Raw genomic sequence first — 23,585 nt, forward strand, 5'->3', positions numbered from 1 at the left:
TCATGGCTTTCCTCTCTGTAGGTCTTCCCTTTATCCCCATCCCTATATGTTGGGTCTTTTCTCCCTAGCTACTTTCCTTATTTCTTTATAGAGATTTATGACTCTGCATGTATGACCATACCCATGTGTATGTCTTTTCTCTCTTCTGGCTATAAGTTCTCAGTTTAAAGCTTTGCATGAAGTTCTAAGACCCTTAGGGTTAAATTACTTCTACAGAGCACACACTGACAGCCCTGATCTACCTGTTTCCAACTTAAAATGATTTTTATTGTGACTGTTTGTATTTCTCTGAATTTCCTTTTTTTTCCCCCCTTAAATGTGTGTGCACAACTCAGATTGAAAATCTCCAAGAGCAACTTAGAGATAAGGAAAAGCAGATGAGCAGCTTGAAGGAGCGAGTCAAATCCTTGCAGGCTGACACCACCAACACTGACACCGCCTTGACTACTTTGGAGGAGGCCCTTGCCGAGAAGGTGGGTGACTGGCCCAGACTCCTCACAGACACATTTCTTCTGCCTTCTCATTAATCTGAAAGTCACTTTAGTGATGAGACTTGATAGAGGAGACAGAAGAAGTCGCTTTGGCAAAAGGGAAAAGAGCTGCCTGTACTGTTGCTGACGTACCCAGTGTAAGGGAAGGAAGATTCGTTTTGTTGTTGCCAATTTAAGCACCTGTTGCTAGGCAGGATGGATTCCGTACTGGAGGGCAGTGGCTGAAGTTTCTAAAGAACTAGCCATGTGCTCCCTGTTTACTATCTTCTTTTTATGTGTATGGTCAGCTAGAATCGGTGATGTGGGAATGTCAGACGCTGACCATCAGGAGGCAACATTAGTTCTCTTTTACTGTGCCGCATTGGGATCTAATATATTCATGGGTTTTAGTTATTAATACAGTGTACTTGCTATTTTTCTAGTCGTGGCCTTGCCACTTCATTTTGCCTTCATGAGCAAACCTAGTTTTTACAGGAATGGTTGACTAAATAAAGAAGTGGCCCAATATGACAAGTGTTAATGTCTTGGAGGAGGTTTAAGGACTCTTGGTGGGGCATTTTAATTGGATTCTTCTTCTTCTTCTTTTTTCTTTAAGGGATAGGGTTACTGTTCCTTAAGCCTCTTGGACTCAGAATGTTTCAGGCTTCCTGCCCAGGGATCAAGGCTTGATCCCCGAATATATTCAGAAATAATACCCATAAATGTACTTAAATTGCTTCAACTTTCAAACTTCCTGAGTATCTGTTGACAGAAGTTTTAATGGTTTCTCTTTTCTTTATCCTTCTTTATGCTTTAAGCTCAACAAATCATAATCTCTCCAACCTCCTCCTGTTTGCTGTGTGAGTTGTGAGTTGTTTCCATTGCTTTGTAGGCAACATGTGAATTATATATAGAAAAGAAATATTTGCTACTTATTGTCCTTAGGGTATATGTATAAGTTTTTTGTTGCTTGGGATTTGAATAAATGAGATTATTCCAAAAGAATACTCTAGGGACATCTAATACTAATTAAGGTTATAGGAAAAGAAACCTAGGGGAATCAAAAGAACAAAACCAGATGTATGTTAGGGCAAGATAGGTTGGAAGGTTGAATTCTTTACAAGGTCAGTTATTAACGACCTATCACTGTCTTTTTTTTTTTTTTTTTTAATTTATTTATTTTATTTATTTATTATTTATTTTTGGCTACGTTGGGTCTTCGTTGCCACGCGGGCTTTCTCTAGTTGCGGCGAGCGGGGGTTACTCTTCATTGCGGTGCATGGGCTTCTCATTGTGGCGGCTTCTCTTGCTGCGGAGCACCGGCTCTAGGAACGCGGGCTTCAGTAGTTGTGGCACATGGGCTCAGTAGTTGTGGCCCACGGGCTTAGTTGCTCTGTGGCATGTGGGATCTTCCCAGACCAGGGCTCGAACCTGTATTCCCTGCATTGGCAGGCAGATTCTTAACCACTGCGCCACCAGGGAAGCCCTATCACTGTCTTTTGAATGGAGGATGGAAGTGTGAAATTTTATCAGCTAGAAGCTGAATTGCAGTCATATGATAGAAGTATGAAAGGAATTTTCTCATGTATTGATGTACTCTCTTATCAGGAGCGGACAATCGAACGCTTGAAGGACCAGCAGGACCGAGATGAGCAAGGAAAGCAGGAGGAAATTCATAACTACAAAAAAGATCTTAAAGACCTGAAAGAAAAAGTCAGCCTATTGCAAGGCGACCTCTCAGAGAAAGAGGTCAAGATCACCAAAATGGAATTATTTGGTTTGCTTAGCCAGTGCATTGTGTGTATATGTTGTTGGTGTTTACATAATGCGTATAAAAAAAGGGTCTGTTGGAAGATTTAAAGAATCTTCTTATAGCAGGGATTATTTCAGGAAGCTTTGCAGAGATATAGTAGATGGAATCATTTCTTTCCTAAGTCTTACCTCTTACCTCTTGCAACTGTTATGAGTTGGCTTCTTACTTGCTAATGACGTTTTACAGATCCTAAAATAACAGTATTTCTCCAGTTACATTTGGAGAAATATTGTGCTAATGGTGAGAAAGCTGATAGACGAACGGCATATGCACAAGGAGGACAGTTTATTTACATCAGCTCTTAACGATCACCTCAGCATTGGCAGAGAAATCTTAAATGATTGTTGACCAGTTAGGTGACTTAATAGACTTTGATTTTACTTTTGAAGAATCTTGTCGATGTCACCTAAATAGCAGAAATGCCTAATGCCTTGTGATCAGATAATAATGAGCTTTAGGGACATTCTCAGGGTTTTCTTTCTAATATCTTTAGGAAAATTTATGGGAATTTGTGTTTCTAATAGAATGTTTCTTCCAAAATTAGAAGAGAAGAAAAAAGTCAGTGTAGCTACTAAGGTTACTGCTTACATTCACAAAGCTTGATCTACTTCCATTTATTTTGTGGGACTGGATATGTATTGGTAGAGCTCTTTAAGTCACTATTCAGTTGGTATTTCTTGGGAATTCATTCTGTTTTACTTAGAACTTGAAAGCCAGAGCTAATGTTGTTGTTCTGTATTTCATGTTCTTGAAATGGAAATATGTCAGTATATGCTAACGGAAAGAAACTACAAACCACCAGGAAAATAAATTTAAGAATTTAAATCTCCATTTTGTTAATAAATAGTATTTATCCTAGATGTATGTTGCTTCTTTTAGGCTTCACTCTTGGATCTGAAAGAGCATGCTTCTTCCCTGGCTTCCGCAGGACTGAAAAAGGACTCACGGCTTGAGACACTAGAAATTGCTTTGGAGCAGAAGAAGGAAGAGTGTCTGAAGATGGACTCGCAGTTGAAAAAGGTTAAAGAAAACTTTTCCAATTTCTTGCTTTGCTTTATTTATTTTTTTTAAGTTTCTGCTTTATAACAAAGTGAATCAGCTATACATAAACATATATCCCCATATCTCCTCCCTCTTGCATCTCCCTCCCATCCTCCCTATCCCACCCCTCTAGGTGGTCACAAAGCACTGAGCTGATCTCCCTGTGCTATGCGGCTGCTTCCCACTAGCTATCTGTTTTACATTTGGTAGTGTACATATGTCCATGCCACTCTCTCACTTCGTCCCAGCTTACCCTTCCCCCTCCTCGTGTCCTCAAGTCCATTCTCTACATCTGCGTCTTTATTCCTGTCCTGCCCCTAGGTTCTTCATAACTTTTTTTTTTTTTTTAGATTCCGTATATATGTGTTAGCATACGGTATTTGTTTTTCTCTTTCTGACTTACTTCACTCTGTATGACAGACTCTAGGTCCATCCACCTCACTGCAAGTAACTCAATTTCATTTCTTTTTATGGCTGAGTAATATTCTATTGTATATATGTGCAACATCTTCTTTATCCATTCATCTGTTGATGGACACTTAGGTTGCTTCCATGTCCTGACTATTGTAAATAGAGCTGTAATGAACACTGTGGTACATGACTCTTTTTGAATTATGGTTTTCTCAGGGTATATGCCCAGTAGTGGGATTGCTGGGTTGTATGGTAGTTCTATTTATAGTTTCTTAAGGAACCTCCCTACTGTTCTCCGTAGTGGTTGTATCAATTTACATTCCCACCAACAGTGCAAGAGGGTTCCCTTTTCTCCACACCCTCTCCAGCATTTATTGTTTGTAGATTTTTTGATAATGGCCATTCTGACTGGTGTGAGTTGATACCTCATTGTAGTTTGGATTTGCATTTCTCTAATGATGAGTGATGTTGAGCATCCTTTCATGTGTTTGTTGGCCATCTGTATATCTTCTTTGGAGAAATGTCTATTTAGGTCTTCTGCCCATTTTTGGATTGGGTTGTTTGTTTTTTGATATTGAACTGCATGAGCTGCTTGTAAATTCTGGAGTTTAATCCTTTGTCAGTTGCTTCATTTGCAAATATTTTCTCCCATTCTGAGGGTTGTCTTCTCATCTTGTTTATGGTTTCCTTTGCTGTGCAAAAGCTTCTAAGTTTCTAGGTCCCATTTGTGTATTTGTGATTTTATTTCCATTTCTCTAGGAGCTGGGTCAAAAAGGATCTTGCTGTGATTTATGTCATAGAGTGTTCTGCCTCTGTTTTCCTCTAAGAGTTTGATAGTGTCTGGCCTTACATTTAGGTCTTTAACCCATTTTGAGTCTATTTTTGTGTATGGTGTTAGGGAGTGTTCTGCTTTCATTCTTTTACATGTAGCTGTCCAGTTTTCCCAGCACCATTTATTGAAGAGGCTGTCTTTTCTCCATTGTATATTCTTGCCTCCTTTATCAAGAATAAGGTGACCCTATGTGAGTGGGTTTATCTCTGGGCTTTTTACCCTGTTCCATTGATCTGTATTTCTGTTTTTGTGCCAGTCCCATACTGTCTTGATGACTGTTCTTGCTTTGCCTTAAATAACAGCATAGTAGAAAACTCTATAGTGTCCATATGGAATAACTTACCAGTGGAGTAATAATCTCCTAAAATTCAAAATACCATTTATACCTTGATTAATTCTCTTGGCATTCTTATCCTATTTTACTTTACTCCTGAGAGTCCCCAAACTCTTAGAAAATTGGCAATTCAGAGTAAGATTAAAATATGCAGCTCCTTTGTAGATGAAATGTAAGACCACAATGTAAAAATCTCAGTTATCTGATATTTTTCTTCTATTAGCATTAGGCTTCCTGGAAAGAGATAATTTAACAGTGCTAGTCACCCATACCGGTGAATATTAGAATTTGGTACAGGTATTTACTATCCGTTTCATTGATTTACACCTCTCTAATATTTATATGGCAGTTTGTGGTTTTCAAAGCATTTTCATACTTATTATCTCTGAGTTACCAACTCTGATTAACTGGGTCCAGTTCATGTGATTACTGATGAGAAGGGGGCCCAGCCTAGTCTTGAGACTTGGTGGTGTTCTTTTGACATATATTGGGTGTGTTCAGCATGAACACCTTGTGATGAATCATTATTTAGGGTATGCCAGAAATGAAGTCATATTCTTAAGCTAAGGAAAGGAAGAAAATCCAGTAGCTTAAAGTTACTTTTGAATAAGTAGGAAAATACTTTTTTTGAGATTAACTAATTCAGATTTGGTAATTGACTTTTTTCCCCCTCACTAAAGAAGTGGAGGTAATTTTCTATTAAATACTGGAATATTGAAGGTAAGACTGTTAGATGTATTTAGGATTATGAAACTGAGCAGTAACTGTCAAGAGTAATAAATGTTATTCACTAATATTCCAAACTCGCCTATTTATGGCAATCCCACATTTTCTCTTTGTTTATTTTTAATCTCCTTGTTATGATACTTCTATAGCTGGCCATTTTTATGATCTCTTAAACTTTGTGTTTAGGTTCATGAGAAAAAATAAAGTTATCTTTGGGTAGAGGACTTGGTGGCTTCCCCCTCCTCTGATTTATTACTTGTTTTTCTGCTAATTGCCATTTTACTTTTCGTATTTTCCCTTCTTTCATTCTGGACAACTGTAACTTTTCATTTTAATTAATTAGTGATGTTTTCCTATTACACTGCTCCCACAACGCCCTCCTCCAACCTAAATATAGGTTGCTCTAGAGTTTGCAATATACATTTTCACTCTTTTCTTTTTCCTCAGCTTTTTCAATGCCAAAAATTGTATATATTTAAGGTGTACAACATGATGCTTTCATCTATGTATGCATTGTGAAATGGTTACCACAGTCAAGCTAATTAACACATTCATCAACCTTAAATAGTTACCTTTTTTCGTGTGTGTGGTGAGAACACTTTTTAAAAATTGTAGTATAATTGACATATAACATTTTATTAGTTTCTGGTGTACAACATAACAACTCAATATTTGTTTATATTGCAAAATCATCACCACAGTAAATCTATTGAACATCCATCAGTATACATAGTTATAAATTTTTTTTCTTGTGATGAGAACTTTTAAGATGTATTCTCTTAGCAACTTTGACATATGCAGCACATATTTATAGTCACCATGCTGTACATCACATCCCCAGGACTTACTGTTTTGTAACTGGAAATGTGTACCTTCTGGTCCCCTTCACCCATGTCGCCCACCTCTGACTCCCCACTTCTGGCAGGCTACCGGTCTTTTCTGTGAGCTTGGTCTTTTTGTTTTTGTTTTAGATTCCATATGTAAGTGCAGTCATAATGACATTTATCTACTCTGTCTGACTTATCTCACGTAGCACGTTTTCAAGGTCCATCCATATTGTGGCCAATGAAAAGACTTTCCCCCTTTTTTTATGGCTGAGTAATATTCCTGTGTGTGTATACATACACACATACGTACATACCGCATTTTCTTATCTATTCATCCACTGATGGACACTTAGGTTGTTGAGAACACTTTTTAAGATGTATTCTCTTAGCAAATTTCAAGTATGCAACACAACATTGTTAACTAGAGTCAATATCCTATACGTTAGATCCCCAGGACTTATTCATCTTATAACTGAAAGTTTGTACACTTTGACCAACATCTTCCCATTTCCCCACCCCCAGCCCCTGGCAGCCACCCTTCTACCCTCTGCTTTTCTGAGTTCACCTTTTTCAGATTCCACATTATAAGCAAGATCTTCCATGTTTTTAATATGTGGCATTTCCTTCTCATTCTTCTTTGCAGTGTCCATTTTTCTGCTTACATTGCCCCTCTGCTCTTGGGTGTTGTCTCCTTTTCCCCTTAGCGCCTTTAACTATTTTTTAAAAATATTTATTTATTTTATTTATTTATTTTTTGGTCTGTGTTGGGTCTTAGTTGTGGCATGCGGGATCTTCATTGTGATGCGCGGGCTCTCTAGTTGTGGCGCACGGGCTCCAGAGCGCATGGGCTCTGTCGTTTGTGGGATGCAGCCTCTCTAGTTGAGGCGTGGGGGCTCCGTAGTGGCGGCACGCGGGCTTAGTTGCCCTGCGGCATGTGGGATCTTAGTTCTCTGACCGGGGATCAAACCCGTGTCCCCCGCACTGGAAGACGGATTCTTAACCGCTGGACCACCAGGGAAGTCCTGTGCCTTTAGCTATTTATCATAGTTACTTTAAATTCCCTGTCTGGTAATTCCAACATCTGTGTCAAATATATGAGTCTTATTTTTTACTAGCAGGGGCGAGAGTGGGAGAAATGCCCTTTCCCCAGGTAGGACAAAGCTCTGTTAAAATTTTTACTCCTGAGGGTCTGTCTTTGGATAGAGTACACTTTGGGCATATTTCACAATTGTTACTCTTCCCCTCCTGCAGCCAGAACCACAAGGGGATTTTTGTTGGCTCTTCACTGTGAGACCCTGGTGTGGTTCCTGGATTAAAGCCCATGAAAGTACGGGCGCCCCTAAAACCGCTGGCCCTGGGACTTTCCTCACTCGCTTGCTTGTACATCCACACTCAGCCCCCAGCAGTTCCTTAAAATTACCACTTAAGTGTTTCTGCTCACAGCTTCTGCTCCAGGTGAGCAGATCTCAGCTTCAGCTCTGTGGGTTTGCCAGTGTCTCTTGATGTTGGAGGGGTAATTTTTCCTGTGACCCTCAGTTCTCTGATAGGTCCTAGAAAACTCATTGATTTTCTGTTTTTCAACTTTTTCTTGTAAAAATAGTAGTGATGACTTCTGAGTTTTTTACATGTTGGAACTGAAGTTCCAGTAGCTTCCCGTATGGAACAGGCCTACTCATTCTTGTTTTATGAAGGTATTTGTATGAATTTTGCTGTTTAGAATAAAATCTAAAATAATATAATAAAAACAATTTATTAATTATATTTGGGAATCAGCTTTAGTTTTATTCATTAACACATAACTGTTTATGGAATCAGTTAAGTTAACCTATGCCCAGGAATTTGAAAGTAGATCACAGAGATCTTAATTAACAATATACCTGTCTTATACAGCTTTTTCAGTTCTGCTAGATGTTGAATGAATTTGACTATTTCATCATGTCTGTTTCTAAACTTAATTTATATTGGAAGTTGCCTTATTGAAAATAAAAAACCCTTTGACTTTAAAAAAATGTCTTAAAATAAATGAGAGCATATTTCCTAAAGTAAGATTGAGATAAGAGTCTAGTAATAAAATGTAAGACCCAGAATAATTGTTAAATATCATATTTCAGATTTTATCCCATTCTAGTAGATAAGTGCTTCCCTAGCATTATTACATTTTAAAAGCAGGGCAGTGAAGTAAGTCAGACAGAGAAAGACAAATACTGTATGATCTCACTTATATGTGGAATGTAAAAACCAAAAACCAACCAAAAACTGAACTCATAGATACAGAGACCAGATTGGTAGTTGTCAGAAATGGAGGGCTGTGTGTGTGTGTGTGTGTGTGTTTGTATAATGGGTGGAGGTGGTCAAAAGGTACAAACTTCCAGTTATTAAAAAAAAAATGTAACTGTGTAGTGATATTTTGTCTATGTAATATTTAAGCAGAGAAGAACCTTATAAATTGAAGACTAGCTATTAGATGTTTGATAATCCCCTGTTGAAATTGGAGTATAGGTGGCTTTTGGGGACATGGTTTGCCCACTGCCACTGTATGTATATCTGATAGAATTTGGACATTTTCTTTGCAGGCACACGAGGCAGCATCGGAAGCCAGAGCCAGTCCAGAGATGAGTGATCGAATACAGCAATTGGAGAGAGAGATTGCCAGGTACAAAGATGACTCTAGCAAGGCCCAGGCAGAAGTTGACCGCCTCTTGGAAATCTTGAAGGAGGTGGAAAATGAGAAGAATGACAAAGATAAGAAGATTGCTGAGTTGGAAAGGTAAGGAAAGGAAAGCTGAAGAGGCACTCTCTATGTTAGAGAGGTTGAAGGATGGTTTTAAAACTATGTACTTTTCGGGACATATTTTTCCAATATATCTGCCTCTCTGAATTTACTTTATTACCTACTTTTTATTCTAAGTCAGTGTAGCTTCACTGTTGCAGTCTCTGAATGGCAACACGGAGTGGGAATAGATTGGGAAGCTATGGACTTCAGCATCATTGATTGGAAAGAGAAAGTATTCATTGATTAAGAAGTTAAAGTTTTCTACTGGCTAATCAAGAGAGTGCAGATAGCCACTTGCTCTCTCATTATTTATTTATCTGTGTAAGGAACAAATGAACCTCAAGTTTAAGGAGTTAAAATTTTTAATTGGTTTAGACCTTTTATGTTGAGCCGTTGCTCTTTTGGGCTGTGAATTTTTAGACTCTGTATTGTGGAGAAGCAAGCTATTACATTGGTACATAGGTCAAATTTAGAAGGAGGGACATTTTGAGGACAAGTTAGGAGACTTGGATGTGATTTTTTTATTGAGCTCTGACTTTGACTTCTTCAGAATGAGCTTTGTTTAAACAGAACCAGCCAGATAGCTCTCTTGGAATTTTCTTTGCCTTTTTTTCTTGTTAGGGTATTTTGTACGAAAGATAAAGCGTATGCCTCTTGGCCTCTTCCTTTACACCATGTATTTAACATAAATTCACAAGTGCATAGAAATAGTTCTTCCAGTAGAACTGCATTAATCACTGTATTCTGAACAGTCAGAGAGACTGGCAGTGACAGAATGAAGTCATTAATCCGTGTGACTCCTTTGAGCCTGATTCTTAGAAGTATTTTATTTTCATGCTCTTGAATGTTGGGAAGTAGTAGACTACTTTCATAAGTTGTTTACTAAGTTTTAAATTTTTAGGATATTGGTAGACTTGATATTTTCCCCTAGAAGTAACTTTTTCCTCTTGTTCTGTACCCATAGAATTTTGATTTTCAAAAAACTAAAAGGATAAAGTCCAACCCTCACAATTCTTCTTCACTAAGTTGAAAGTGCGAATGAATGAGCTGATCACCTACTCATTTGTTTCCTCTTATTTTGATATTAACTCTATTCGTGTTTTCTGGTCTGGTTCTGGATAAGATGGGTGGATAAAGTTCTTTAAGTCAGAATTAACAAATTATCAGAGTCTCAAGATTAGATTATGTATGTTTTTTGTACGTCTTCCCTGTTTGCACTGCATCTTTACCCCCAGCACACGTGCACGTGCACACACACACACACACACACACTCTCGTTACATACTTACATAAGTACATGCCTTTCTTTGCTTTTGTGTCACCCTGAAATCAACAGCAGTACTTCATAGATGTAATTTATTTTTATTTTATTTATTTATTTATTTATTTTTTGAAATCAGACTTTTATTCAAATCTTAATTTCATAGATTTTAAAATACGATACTTCTGATGGATTAGTGACTTCCCACTAAATGTATTTCAGTGTTTCAGAAAAGAAATTTCTTGATAAAGTTTTATTTTTCAGTTTGATTTTTTTGTGTTAGAACTCTGCATTGAAATTATTGCTTGCTATTCCAGATACCTTGCTTGAAAAATGTTTCAATTCATTTTTGGACCCAGTACTGATTTTGGGAGATGGACGTGATTTGAACAAGAGTAAGAAATAGAATTAAATCTATATTTGATATCCAAAGCACACCAGATAGCTTTTATTAGCCACTATATTTCTCACATTTGGGGAGAGAGTTGTAAATGATCTGTTCTTTCCACAGAATATTACTTATAAATTTGAACAAGTACTATAGAATTTTGTCCTCTGGTCATGTAACATTGTAATCTTCTTTTAAGATTCGACGCACAGTTTCCTGGCTACCGAGAAAAGAAACAGTTTTAAAAACTCAATTGCTACTGGCTTTGTAATTTGTTATTGAGCAGCATAGTTTAAGAGGGGAATAAAAGATGATTGGAATTATTTTATGCCTTTTCTTCCCAGAGTTTTAGTACTGAGCTGCGTGTGCGTGGCTGCTGTGTTTCTTACTAACCGTTTGCTTCTTATGTTGCTGTTCCACTGTTTCCTGGGTGTGGGTGTCTGGCTCCCTGTCATTCCTCATCTGAGTTTCTTCACCTTTCTTTTGGCGTTTCTTATCCTGGTCCTATTCCATTGGGGTTTTGGTCTCTGTGTCTGTCTGTGTTCATGTCCCTCTTGGCCATGCTGTTTCCCAGAAAGCCAGCCTCCCGCACTTTGTACCTTCCACGCCACATTTCTGTCCCTGCACCGTCGGGGGGGTTTGTTTGGGACTTCCTGGGAAAGTGAGTGTTAAGTAAGGCTACAGTTGTGTACTCGAGGAGTTGCTGCTGCCACTCTTGCTGCTGCTGGGGCTTGCTGGGGGTTTTGCTTGATCAGAATTAAAGACCAGCCGGTTATATATCCAGTTGAACAGTACCTCTTAGGTCCATTGCTTGTGGATAAAGTATGTGTTCTCTCTGCTAAGATTCTGATATTGTTGGATATAATTGTCTTATTCTTGGTTTCTAGCCCATCTTTTATGTGGTGGTTCTTTTGCTGGAGTGCCCTTTAAGTAGTAGCCTCTCAGGCGATGCAGCTGTAGTGCCACACCCTGATTCAGGAAGTAGCATGCATTTTTACTGGGTGTTCAGCCACCTTCTAAGTGCAAAAATGACAGCAGAATGTTATCATTGGGCTAAAGAAAATTCTTATTATTCTTTTAAAATTTCCTAGTACTTATGTAAGATTCTCCAATATTAATAGGTTTAGATTAAATCATGAAGAATTCCCAGACTTATTCTTTGTGGTCTTGAGAAAAACAAATAGTCCCTTACACTGCTCTTCCAGAACAATGGTAGTTCCTGTCAGATGATTTAGTGTTGTACCAGTGTCTTGAGCTACTGCAATTTTAAAACGAGGATTATGTAGGCCTACCCATACATCTGCAAATACAAAATATTTTTCCCAATTAAATCGAAGAAGTACTATTTCTAAATTTATATTCCGTACTGTGGTGTGTATCAGTTGGAGTTCAACCAGAGAGGCAGAACCAGTAGGAGAGATACATACATATATTTATATATATATGATACATATATATCCGTTTTATTACAAGGAATTGTCTTGCATGATTGTCAGCAGCTGGCTAAGCGAGTCTGAAATGTGTATGGGAAAGCTGTCAGGAGGAGATCACCTGCAGGATAGAACTCCCGTGGGCATGGGCCAGAACGGTGGTCCGCAGGCAAAATTTCTTTTCTTTCCTTGGGAAACCTGCTTTTAGGGCCTTCCAAAGAATTGAGATAGCCCACTTCGATTATCTGGGATAGTAATCTCCTTTACTTAAATGGATTGTAGGCTTTACTTATATCCGCAAAATACCTTCATAGCAACATGTAGATTAGTGTTGGATTAAGTTAACTGGGTGCTGTAGCCTACCCAGGTTGACACTTCAAGAAAGTCATCACCTGGCGGTTCTGGATAGTCTCCACAGATGATTTTAAGGGAGAAAATAATAGTAAAAACAAACCTAAAGATTGACGTGTTATATAAGTAGATTGATTTCGATTAGCATGAGGAACCCAAAATGTAAATTGAATATTTCTCTTCTCAAGTGAGCATATTATGGTTTCTATTTAGATGCACGATGAATAGCCTTTTCTTTGGCATAATGTTTAAAATGTTTAGTAATGTAGGCTGATGAAATTCTGATAGTAGTATCTTTTCAGACTCCTGAAAGAATTGCTTGTTGTCTGCTCTTTCACTCATGTCCCTTTAGCTAAATACCCATGCCATGGCAGTATACTGGGAGCATTATCCCCCGTGCATAATTTTGCTTCTGTATTTGCTTTATTACCTTTTTTTTTCTGATACAGAAGCACTAATGAATCTGCAGAGTTTGGTGTTTGCACTAGAAATCCTCAATTTTTACTCTAATGTGAGGTTTATTTAAATTACATTCAGCATCCCACTTAGAAACTTTTATGTTTGGAGAATGACACCCATCTTCTGATTTTTCACATAATTTAGGTATCAAGGATTGCCTTTGGTTTATGAAAGTTAGGAATTTTCAGTGATGTAAAGAATAATAGAATATTATTGTGTAACTTAAATAATTTATAAGAAATTTGGATTTACTGTATTTCCTGATTTGTGGGAATATAAAAACTGGAATTTTAATGGATGTAGATTTCATTTGGGGTTGTGTTTTGAAATTTATAAGAGGGATTAAAAGATGAGAAGAAAGGACATGTTTTCTTAGACATGTTTAATCTTTGAAAACCCTAAAGTTCTTTTTATTCCTTATTCCTTTTACCTGGTTACTCTCCCTTTAAATATGCATCTCTAAAAACACTACTGTTAGTAAGATTTGTAGTTATCAAGCTCTTGAGAATAATAGCCAATCTGTGAGTTTAGTTTTTCTCTCTGTACCTCACTCTCCTCTTTGCCACAAAGTATATACCCTTTCCTTCTTCATTAATGAATGAATGAATTTTTCTACTTATGAAGGCTCTTATTTGCTGGTCACTGTTCTGGGCTCTGGGGACACAACAGGGAACAAAGCAAACAAAATCTCTGCCTTCCAGGAGTTTATCATCTAGCCTCAGAAGACGAAAGCTCCAGCAAGGAGCGGACTTTTCCTCTGTAGGCAATGCTGGCAGAGGCGTTCTTCCACAGCTTGCCGGTACCTAGAAATTTCAGTGAGGAGGTTTCCATTTGCGGTCTGGTTGAGCTCTCCTGGGAAGTCATACTTAACATACTCAATTAATGTGTGCCCCAGGATACAGAATTATTACGGAAAAGGGGCTTCTTGTTGAACTTCAGACTCTTAAGTCTGGTCTTCTAATTTTTGTGACCAGTATTAAATGATAATGGCTTGAGAGGTTGTTTGGATAGAAGGCTAGCAGGTTGTTTTGGATCCTAGGCTCCTAATTTTAGGTCCTAGAACTGTAGCGTAGATGGAGATGTAAAATGGAGAGGGAAAGCCAGGATAGTGTGCTGCTACTGGTACTATTCTGACAAAGGCAAGAGAACCAGGAATCAGTGTTGTTATTTACATACATACACGCACACGCACACACATATACACACACATATGTATAGGTACATAAGCACATTTTGGGGCCAGTCTCGTAAGTAGATTTATATTAGGTTTTTATTAGGAGGAAACTTAGTTTTTCTGCTTTGTGATGGTTGCTTTCATTTTCTTTGCTAACTGTCTTTTCCAGACCTCATCTAGAACTATTAGTTCTAGGCTTTTACATCATGATTAAACTTAAATTTTGTGGACTAGCAAGAAAACTTAACCTGTGTTTATAATGTTTCCAAGGGAACTACATTCTGGTTTATAAACAACTGGCTCTATTAAACAACTGGTATATGATGTATTCATAAGATTTGGAGCTGCTTGATTTTTTTGTTTAAAGCAAGGGTGTTCCCAGTTTGCTCAGAATTCAGGCTCAAGGTAGTTAGCCCCTGAATTAACTGTCTAAATTGCTACAGCAGTAACTGTTAACCTCATTTTGGTAAGTGAGAGGAATCTATACTTCTGTAGTTCAAGATCAACATAATGAACTGAGCTTGAACACAAAGAATGGGGTCGTTTTCCCATCATGCCGGGAGTGAGATTTAGTCTGTGGTGTTATTTGCACGCGTGCATGTGTAAGAGAAAGTACTTCTCTGGTGGTATTTGGAGAATTTAGGGAAGATAGTTGCTAGGCTTAAATCCTCATGGCTCGAGGATATGACCTTTTAAGTTTTTTTATTTGCTTTTAAAGCTTACTAGTACCTGAAATTTTATGTAATGAAAACGGAGTTATTTTTACTTTTTATAAATCTTTCAAAATGTGTTGGCAAACTTAAGAGTTTACAAGATATTTCCAACTTTTGGTCTGCTATTAGTAGATTTAATTAACTCTTTGTTTTCTTTAAAACTGGGCTTTAGAATTAGGAGGTGAATGCTTTTTTGTTATCTGCTTTTTCTGAGTATTTTCTCTTTGACTAAAATTTTCTTTCCCCTTATTCATTTGTGGGGATTTGACCCCTTTTAATTGTTATCTTTTTTTGGGGAAAAAAAAAACTTTACTGACCTCTCTTAGGTAGTAATGTCTCTTTCCTTTTTTTTTTTTTTTTTTGTGTGTGTGTGTGCTTTTGTTATAGTATCTATCACATTCTGTCCCAGGACTGTACATTGTTGTGGGCCCAATAAATACATACATTAAAACGTAGAGACACAGCTCCTTTCTCATTTTACTGTCTAATCATCCCACATTTCTTCACTTTTATCTTTCCATCCCCCACACATTCAGACCGTTGATCAAGCAGATGGAGATTTAATAGTCCCTTATACCCTTGTTTGTTATAGTGAATATATTTTTATATTTGTTTCTTCTATATGTTTGTAATATGTTTACCATTGCCCGTATACTTTTCTTTCTGTAAAAATATAAGTAAACGCATATGCATTAAATATTCTTATTTAATATAATTCAGTAGGATTACTTTTCTATCTGCAGGTTAAACAAAAGTATAGATAACCTCTCTCCTCTTCTGTCACAGTGAAATACCAATTCTAACTTGTATTTTTACATTTTAACATCACTGAAACTGGGATACGTGAATCAATAATGGCGTGATTTAATTGGTATATATTTTTTTATTTCTTGGTAATACATAAAGTAATGGCACATCTTCTTCCTTTGGTGAATTGATATTGAAGATGTGCGCAAAGAGAGTGAATAAAATTATTTCAGTGGCTGGGGGTGGAAGGAAGTATTTCCAAATTAACGTTATCTTCTCATGTATTCCATTTTAAATGTGTGTAACCAGATGAATATGTTTACTATTATCATTAGATATTTGACTGTTTTAACTGCATCCTGAAAGTTTATTTGCTTAGGTTGACCTAAAATTTTTGTTGACATTTTCATTTGGAAAGTGGGTTTTATGTTTGTGATTTTATATTGGTATCACAGTACATTCAGGCATCTATGGCACAGTATAACCTGAGAATATAAACCTACATATTTAATCTTCATATTTGTAAATATTTTTTCTGTAAAGAAATCCCGAATTGATCATTCAGCTTAATGTCTTCAGAAATCTCCCATAGGGAAATTAATATTAAGCTGTATATAGATTTGGCGTAAACTAGTATACAATTCATGAGGAAAATGGTTCCTTAAAGCATTTCCTTACTTTTAAATTTATAGTCATGTATCTTTGATCCACGAAGGACAGTGTTGGTGAATGTGGTCTTGACGTAGCTGGAATAGAGGAGAAATGAGTGTGGTGATTGTGTGTGCTTTCTTGAGGGAGAACGGGTTGTGTTTAAAAAAACGAAAAGAAAAAGGGAAAACGAGATGCTGCGACTGTTGTAACGGAAGGCGACTGGTTCTTTATCAGATCCTGCTGGCTTCAGCTTGCTTTCGGGGGGGGGCCGCTTGTTTCTTCCTTCGTCCTCCTAGATGAATTTCACTGATTTCATTTAAAAGAAGAATAAATCACACCGCTTTACATAGTCAGTTCTATTAGGCCATCTTCCTAAAGTTTCTTGTGGGCACAGCACCTTATAATTTATTACAGTCTTGATAGAAATTTTGATGGTTACCTCAAGTTTTTACTTGACACTGGAAACATTAGAATTATATATAGTTATTCTATATGCAGATTTTTTTTCTCCTAAATTTATTTCCCAAGAGCTAAAGTTTGATGCCAAAGTGAAATATGACTCCTGAACTGTAAAATAGTTAAAAAGATCCTTAAGGTTGCTCACTCTCGACAGGAATAAGCTTAATTTTTCTTTTTTCAGGGATTTTCTCGTGTCTCATATAAAACTTTGCATCTATATGAGATTTCAGTGAGTGTCATCACTGATCTAAAATTATTCTAACGTAATGTGTCATAACCAACAAAAATAAAAAAGATCATTGGGAACAGTCATTTAGATAAATGATTGGCCTCTCTTTGACTTTAAACATTGTCTGCATTCTACACTGTTTTCCAAATGCCAAAGATCCGTGGATTTTTGTAGATCCCTTCAGGAGTCTGTAAGCATCATAGGACATATAAAGTATGTCCAGGAGGTGTGTCAGCAGACCTACATTCCTCTCACGGATCCACCACGTATTTGCTGTGTGGTTGTGAGGAGTTTTGTTTGTCATTTTGTTTCTCTGTTTTTCATCTATTTATCTTATGTGATGGCGATCATAAATCTTGTTATCCTTGCCTTTCATTATTCTGACAATGAGTTTTAAAAAACTCTCGTTTTAGTACTGAAATATTAGAAAACATTAAAGTGCAAGTTGAAATGGTGCTTGCATTCAAGAAATAAACTTCTTGTGTTAGATTCTTAAAGTAAAATTTAGATCCTGAAGGTGAGCTGGATGGCACTGGCTGTTAGAAGTCTTAAGTATTTGGAGGATAATATCGATACTACTTTCAATGAAATTGATTAATTTTTAAAAAGGGAAAACTGCCTGTTGTTATGAAAAGCAGTAATGAACCTCAGGGGCTTCGTGCTAAGGTAGGAATATGAATCATGGCTACTTTGCATCTCTTTCTGCTGAGCAGTATTGGAAATGAATTGATGTTTATAGAGCCATATAGTCTTCATTATTGCTTTGAGATTGCGCCTTTGGGGGTGGATTTGATAGATGTGGAATGAGAAATAATGGGTGTAATTAAGGAAACATTATTTTCACATTTGAGAAAATTATTTCAAAATTTTCCAAATGAATTAGAGTTCTGTTTTCTACAGAATAACTGAAGCTGTCAGTGTTTTTCTACTTTTGCTCCTGGATGACTTGGGTCTAAGACATGGACTGGGGTGGGTAAAGGAGTTGTCAGTTCTAAGATGGGTGTGTCTAGAACTAAGCTGACTGACGTTGTAGGATCACAGTTAGCTACTTAAACGAGAAGGGGAGCAGCTAGCCTTCTTCTCTTTTCCTTTGTGTTTAAGAAACTACTTTTTTTCCTGCCCTAGGAAATGGTAAATTTTAGACAAAATTTGTTCTTTTAGAAACTTACATTAAGGTACAGTGGTGTAATCTAATATGAAAATACACTTGTTGAAAATCTGAAATGACTAATTTTTGTTGCCAGTGCAGAATCTGTGTGACTCCTTTCCCTTCTCTAATCCTGTGCTTTATATTTTGTCTATGTCTGTGAATAATATTATTTCTGAATATCGCCCTCACTAAGTTTTTTCTAACGTTCTCTTTCACACTTTCTTCCTGGATTTGTTGTTTCCTTCAGTCTCACCTCAAGGTCAGTATGCTTGTCCTAAAACAAAGATATGTAACAGAACATTGTATACTAACGTTGTCTTGAATTCCTATAAGCAACTGGAATGATGGAACTTATCCCAGGAATGAGATGTCTAGAAATTCAGTTATGAGTGCAGAAGATGTCATGAATCTTAGATTTATCGGAAGAGTGGATTCACGGTTCTGTGCTTCAAAAGATAGTGAGAGTGGTCAGAAAGCGAGAATCAGACTGACCAGGTTTGGACTGAGAGAGAAACGAAGATGAAAGGAAGCCACTAGAGGAATGAGGAGGTGAAAAATATTGCTTTAATTTTATTCTGTTTTCATCCAGAGACATTCTGGCTGCTATAGGGAAGATTAACCAAGATGGCAGAGTAGAAGGACGTGCTCTCACTCCCTCTTCGAGAGCACCAGAATCACAACTGGCTGCTGGACAATCATCGACAGGAAGACACTGAAACTCACCAAAAAAGATACCCCACATCCGAAGACAAAGGAGAAGCCACAATGAGACGGTAGGAGGGGGCGCAATCACAGTAAAATCAAATCCCATAACTGCTGGGTGGGTGACTCACAGACTGGCGAACACTTATACCACAGAAGTCCACCCACTGGAGTGGAGGTTCTGAGCCCCACGTCAGGCTTCCCAACCTGGGGGTCCGGCAACGGGAGGAGGAATTCCTAGAGAATCAGACTTTGAAGCCTAGTGGGAATTGATTGCAGGACTTCGACAGGACTGGGGGAAACAGAGACCCCACTCTTGGAGGGCGCACACGGAATAGTGTGCACATCGGGTCCCGGGGGAAGGAGCAGTGACCCTGGGGGAGGCTGAACCAGACCTACCTGCTAGTGTTGGAGGGTCTCCTGCAGAGGCGGGGGCTGGCTCTGTTTCACCGTGGGGACAAGGACACTGGCAGCGCAGGTTCTGGGAAGTACTCTTTGGCGTGAGCCCTCCCAGAGTCTGCCATTAGCCCCACCAAAGAGCCCAGGTAGGCTCCAGTGTTGGGTTGCCTCAGGCAAAACAACCAACAGGGAGGGAACCCAGCCCCACCCATCAGCAGTCAAGTGGATTAAAGTTTTACTGAGCTCTGACCACCACAGCAACAGTCAGCTCTACCCACCATCAGAGCCTCCCATCAAGCCTCTTAGATAGCCTCAACCACCAGAGGGCAGACAGCAGAAGCAAGGAAAACTACAGTCCTGCAGCCTGTGGAACAAAAACCACATTTACAGAAAGACAGACAAGATGAAAAGGCAGAGGGCTACATACCAGATGAAGGAACAAGATAAAACCCCAGAAAAACAACTCAATGAAGTGGAGATAGGCAGCCTTCCAGAAAAAGAATTCAGAATAATGATAGTGAAGATGATCCAGGACCTCGGAATAAGAATGGAGGCAAAGATTGAGAAGATGCAAGAAATGATTAACAAAGACCTAGAAGAATTAAAGAACAAACAAACAGAGATGACCAATACAATAACTGAAATGAAAACTACACTAGAAGGAATCAATAGCAGAATAACGGAGGCAGAAGAACGGATAAGTGACCTGGAAGACAGAACGGTGGAATTCACTGCTGCGGAACAGACTAAAGAAAAAAGAATGAAAAGAAATGAAGACAGCCTAAGAGACCTCTGGGACAACATTAAACGCAACACCTGCAGAGCTGGTGCCCAGGCAGGGTGAGCTCTGGAGGAGAAGGCTTCCAGAGTCCCCAACAGTCTCCGCACGGTGGCCCATCCGGTGCCAAACACCTGCCACCCACAGCGAGAAGTCCCAGAAGAGTTCAGGCTCTTTGTCCTTGGGCCGGGTTTCTCCACGGGCTGGGCTTGCCTGTGGCCCCCGCCCCACCCCCGCCCCCGCCTGCCCTTGCTCTATGACACGTACAATGGAATGTCACAGCACCAGGCTGAGCTGTCCAGTGCGTGCTAGACCTCGAGAAGAGTTAGAAGCTAGGGAGAGGCTCTCCCACTTTCACTCTCTTTTCTCAGATCAGGCAGGCAGCAGCTCTGATATGGAAGCTATGGACACCACACCTCCTTCCCAGGCCGGCATTGTCCATTCTGCCCCTGTTTTCCCCAGCCCCCCATTTACGGCTTCGGCTGCCATTGGTCATTCAGCAGGCGGCACCTCTGACCCCGAAGCTATGGACACCACACCTCCTTCCCGGGCCGTCACTGTCCATTCTGCCCCTGTTTTCCCCAGCCCCCCATTTACGGCTTCGGCTGCCATTGGTCATTCGGCAGGCGGCACCTCTGACCCCGAAGCTATGGACACCACACCTCCTTCCCGGGCCGTCACTGTCCATTCTGCCCCTGTTTTCCCCAGCCCCCCATTTACGGCTTCGGCTGCCATTGGTCATTCAGCAGGCGGCACCTCTGACCCCGAAGCTATGGACACCACACCTCCTTCCCGGGCCGTCATTGTCCAGTCTGCCCCGTCTCCAAGTAGAACTACTACCCATTTCACACCGCTGCTCCAAGTTCTGGGAACACACCACCCAGTGGTAGCAATGCCTCAGCCCGTGCCTCGACTCAGTTACCTGAAACGCCGGCCAAAAGATAGACCAACCTTTCAAAGTTATGACAGAAAGCTGAGTAAGTTTTACGCTTGGAATTGCAATTACTGTTATTAACAAGCACAACTGTAGTGCTTAGACTACAACAAGTACTATTCTAAGTGCTTAGCAAATATTAACTCACTGAATCCTCATAACGGCAACCCTGTAGGTATGTAATATTCACCTTTTTTTGGGGCAACTGAGGCCCAGAGAGGTTGAATAGCTTGCCTAATGCCACACAGTAAGTAGGTGGCAAAAACCCAGGACTAAAACCAGACCGTCTAGACTTTCATCACTTTGCTGTGTCACCTTATTATAAGTTGTGGTTAGGGAAAGGACTAAACTGACAAGACTCTGAACTAGAGAAGGGAGAAATGAGAAAATGGGTGATCCTAAAAACTAGAGAGGATTTAGGCTCAGAAATTTCTGGTGATGAGACCCGGAAGAACAAGAACTTGGTTGGAATATTAACTTGGGGTAGTATCTGAATCCATCGAGAAATGGTCTTGTTTTCTTTAAAATTTAGAAAGGCCAGTTGGATGAAGATGAATGAAAAAAAAAGTAGAAAGGAAAAGAGGAAGGTGCCTTAAGTGAGACATAACCTCTTCCCTCTAAGTACTGGGGTGGGCATCCTGTGGGAAAGGATGGAGCTCTCTCTACCAGGTTTGTCACCAGGATGAACAAGGAGAAACATGGCAACCACTGTACTGGTTTTGATGATCCCTCAAAACCAAGGCTTCAGTTTCCGAGAACGACCTACAGTAGCGTACCTACCATGTGTCAGACATGCCACCAAGTGTGTTTCCAGGCACACATTTTAATTGGAGAAATAGTTCCTATGAGGTACGCATTAGTTTCCTAGGGCTGCTGTAACAAATTACTACAAATGTGCTTGCTTAAAACAAAACACACTTATTTTCTTATGGTTCTGGAAGAGAGAGGTCCAAAACCAGTTTCCCTGGGCTGGAACGAGGAGTTGACAAGGCCGTCCATCCTCCTTCTAGAGGCTCCAAGGGAGAATCTGTTTCCTTGCCAGCATTCCTTGACTTCTGGCCACATCAATCCAACCCCAACTTCATCATCACATTCTCTTTGGAGTAAAAACTTCCTCTGCCTCTCTCTTATGAGAATACCAGTGGTTACATTTGGGTCCATCCAGGTAGTCCAGGAGAATCTCCCCATCTCAAAACCCTTACTTTCATCCCACTGGCAACGTCCCTTCTGCCATTTAAGGTGACATTCACAGGTTCTGGGGATTAGAATGTGGACATTTGGGGGCAATGGTATTATTCAGTCTACTACAAGGTAGATACTATTATCTTTCTCAGATGCAGGAAATGAAGTTGAGGGAAGCAATTTGTCTCAGGTCTACAATTTCCAGAGTAGAGATTTAAATTCTGCCAGTGAGACTTTAGGACACACTCTAAACAACTTTAATCTGTGTCCTGAACTACTGCATAATCCTTGGTGAAGAGTCACACTTGGGTATCAAGACCCAATTGAATACAACACTATGTACTGTCTCACCTTTCACTTTATTTGCCTGCTGTATTCATAAGTCTTGCCCAGAACACAAGAGTTCAGAAAATTGTTATGCAGGTTTACTAAGAGAACGCATTTACTGTTTGATGTGCGTGGAGTAATGGAAGGTTTTTTAAAATAGAATATGCCACCAAGTAGTGTTATCACCATTTTACACATTTAAACAACCTGACAACAACAACGAAAAGCTACAGATGCAAAGGTGTCAGGGACATGTCTAAAGGTTAACTGCCAGGAAAAGGGCTGGAACCAGATGCCAGATGCCCAGGCCTGAATTCATCCTGTCCAGTCCTGATTAAGCACCTGTTCAGACGGCTTGTGGCTCATCACCCAACACCTGAGTCTTTATATCCCAGCTTCAAGACGGAAATTAGCCGAGGGATCACAGATACTGTGCTAATCACTAATTCGTAATCTGCTATCCCCATCCTTTGTGGGACAGAAGTGGGCACTTCTAAAATCCTTTTCTGCTTGAGAAAGAGCAGAGCAGCCTTTGCTCCTCTGGCTGTGGCCTACTGTGCTTTGCAAAGGTGATTTGGCAAGTGCACCTGCAAACCCATCTCCAATATCACACATCTATGGAAAATTCCAGTCAGGTTTTGGACCCAGTCACAGTACATTTTCCTGAGGATCAGTAATGATTTGCTGAGGATCAGTAATGCTCTCCATATGCTGGCTGACAAGGCCATGACCTCTGCGCTTACTATATACTCCCTTTGTCAGCTCCGCTCTGACACAGTTGTCCGTGGGATTCCTTAGGAATATTGGAGGTATTTAGGCACAATTTCAGGGGCCGCTCTTGCCTGTTTCCTCTCATTTCTTAATCAACATTTCCCAGTTGAGACTATAAATAATTCAACTTGGGTGGGTTATCAGAGGCATTCTTCCCTACTCTACTCCATTTGAATCTCTGTGCTCTTCAAGTTTCACATACGTGGCATCACATATTTCCCATCATCGCTGTTTTCAGCAGTCAGGGCTACAT

General features: G+C 39.4%; 1 protein-coding gene across 1 annotated transcript in view; it reads left to right on the forward strand.

Moving 5' to 3' along the window:
* Nucleotides 1-23,585, forward strand: part of LOC132362730 (ELKS/Rab6-interacting/CAST family member 1-like) — a 184,514-nt gene that overhangs the window by 139,225 nt on the left and 21,704 nt on the right. Inside the window, 4 exon segments of the mRNA XM_059917706.1 lie at nt 336-473; nt 2,079-2,219; nt 3,163-3,303; nt 9,028-9,221. Of these exon segments, the coding sequence (XP_059773689.1) occupies nt 336-473; nt 2,079-2,219; nt 3,163-3,303; nt 9,028-9,221 (614 nt within the window).

Source organism: Balaenoptera ricei, chromosome 3, assembly GCF_028023285.1.
Source record: "Balaenoptera ricei isolate mBalRic1 chromosome 3, mBalRic1.hap2, whole genome shotgun sequence".
NCBI lineage: Eukaryota > Metazoa > Chordata > Mammalia > Artiodactyla > Balaenopteridae > Balaenoptera > Balaenoptera ricei.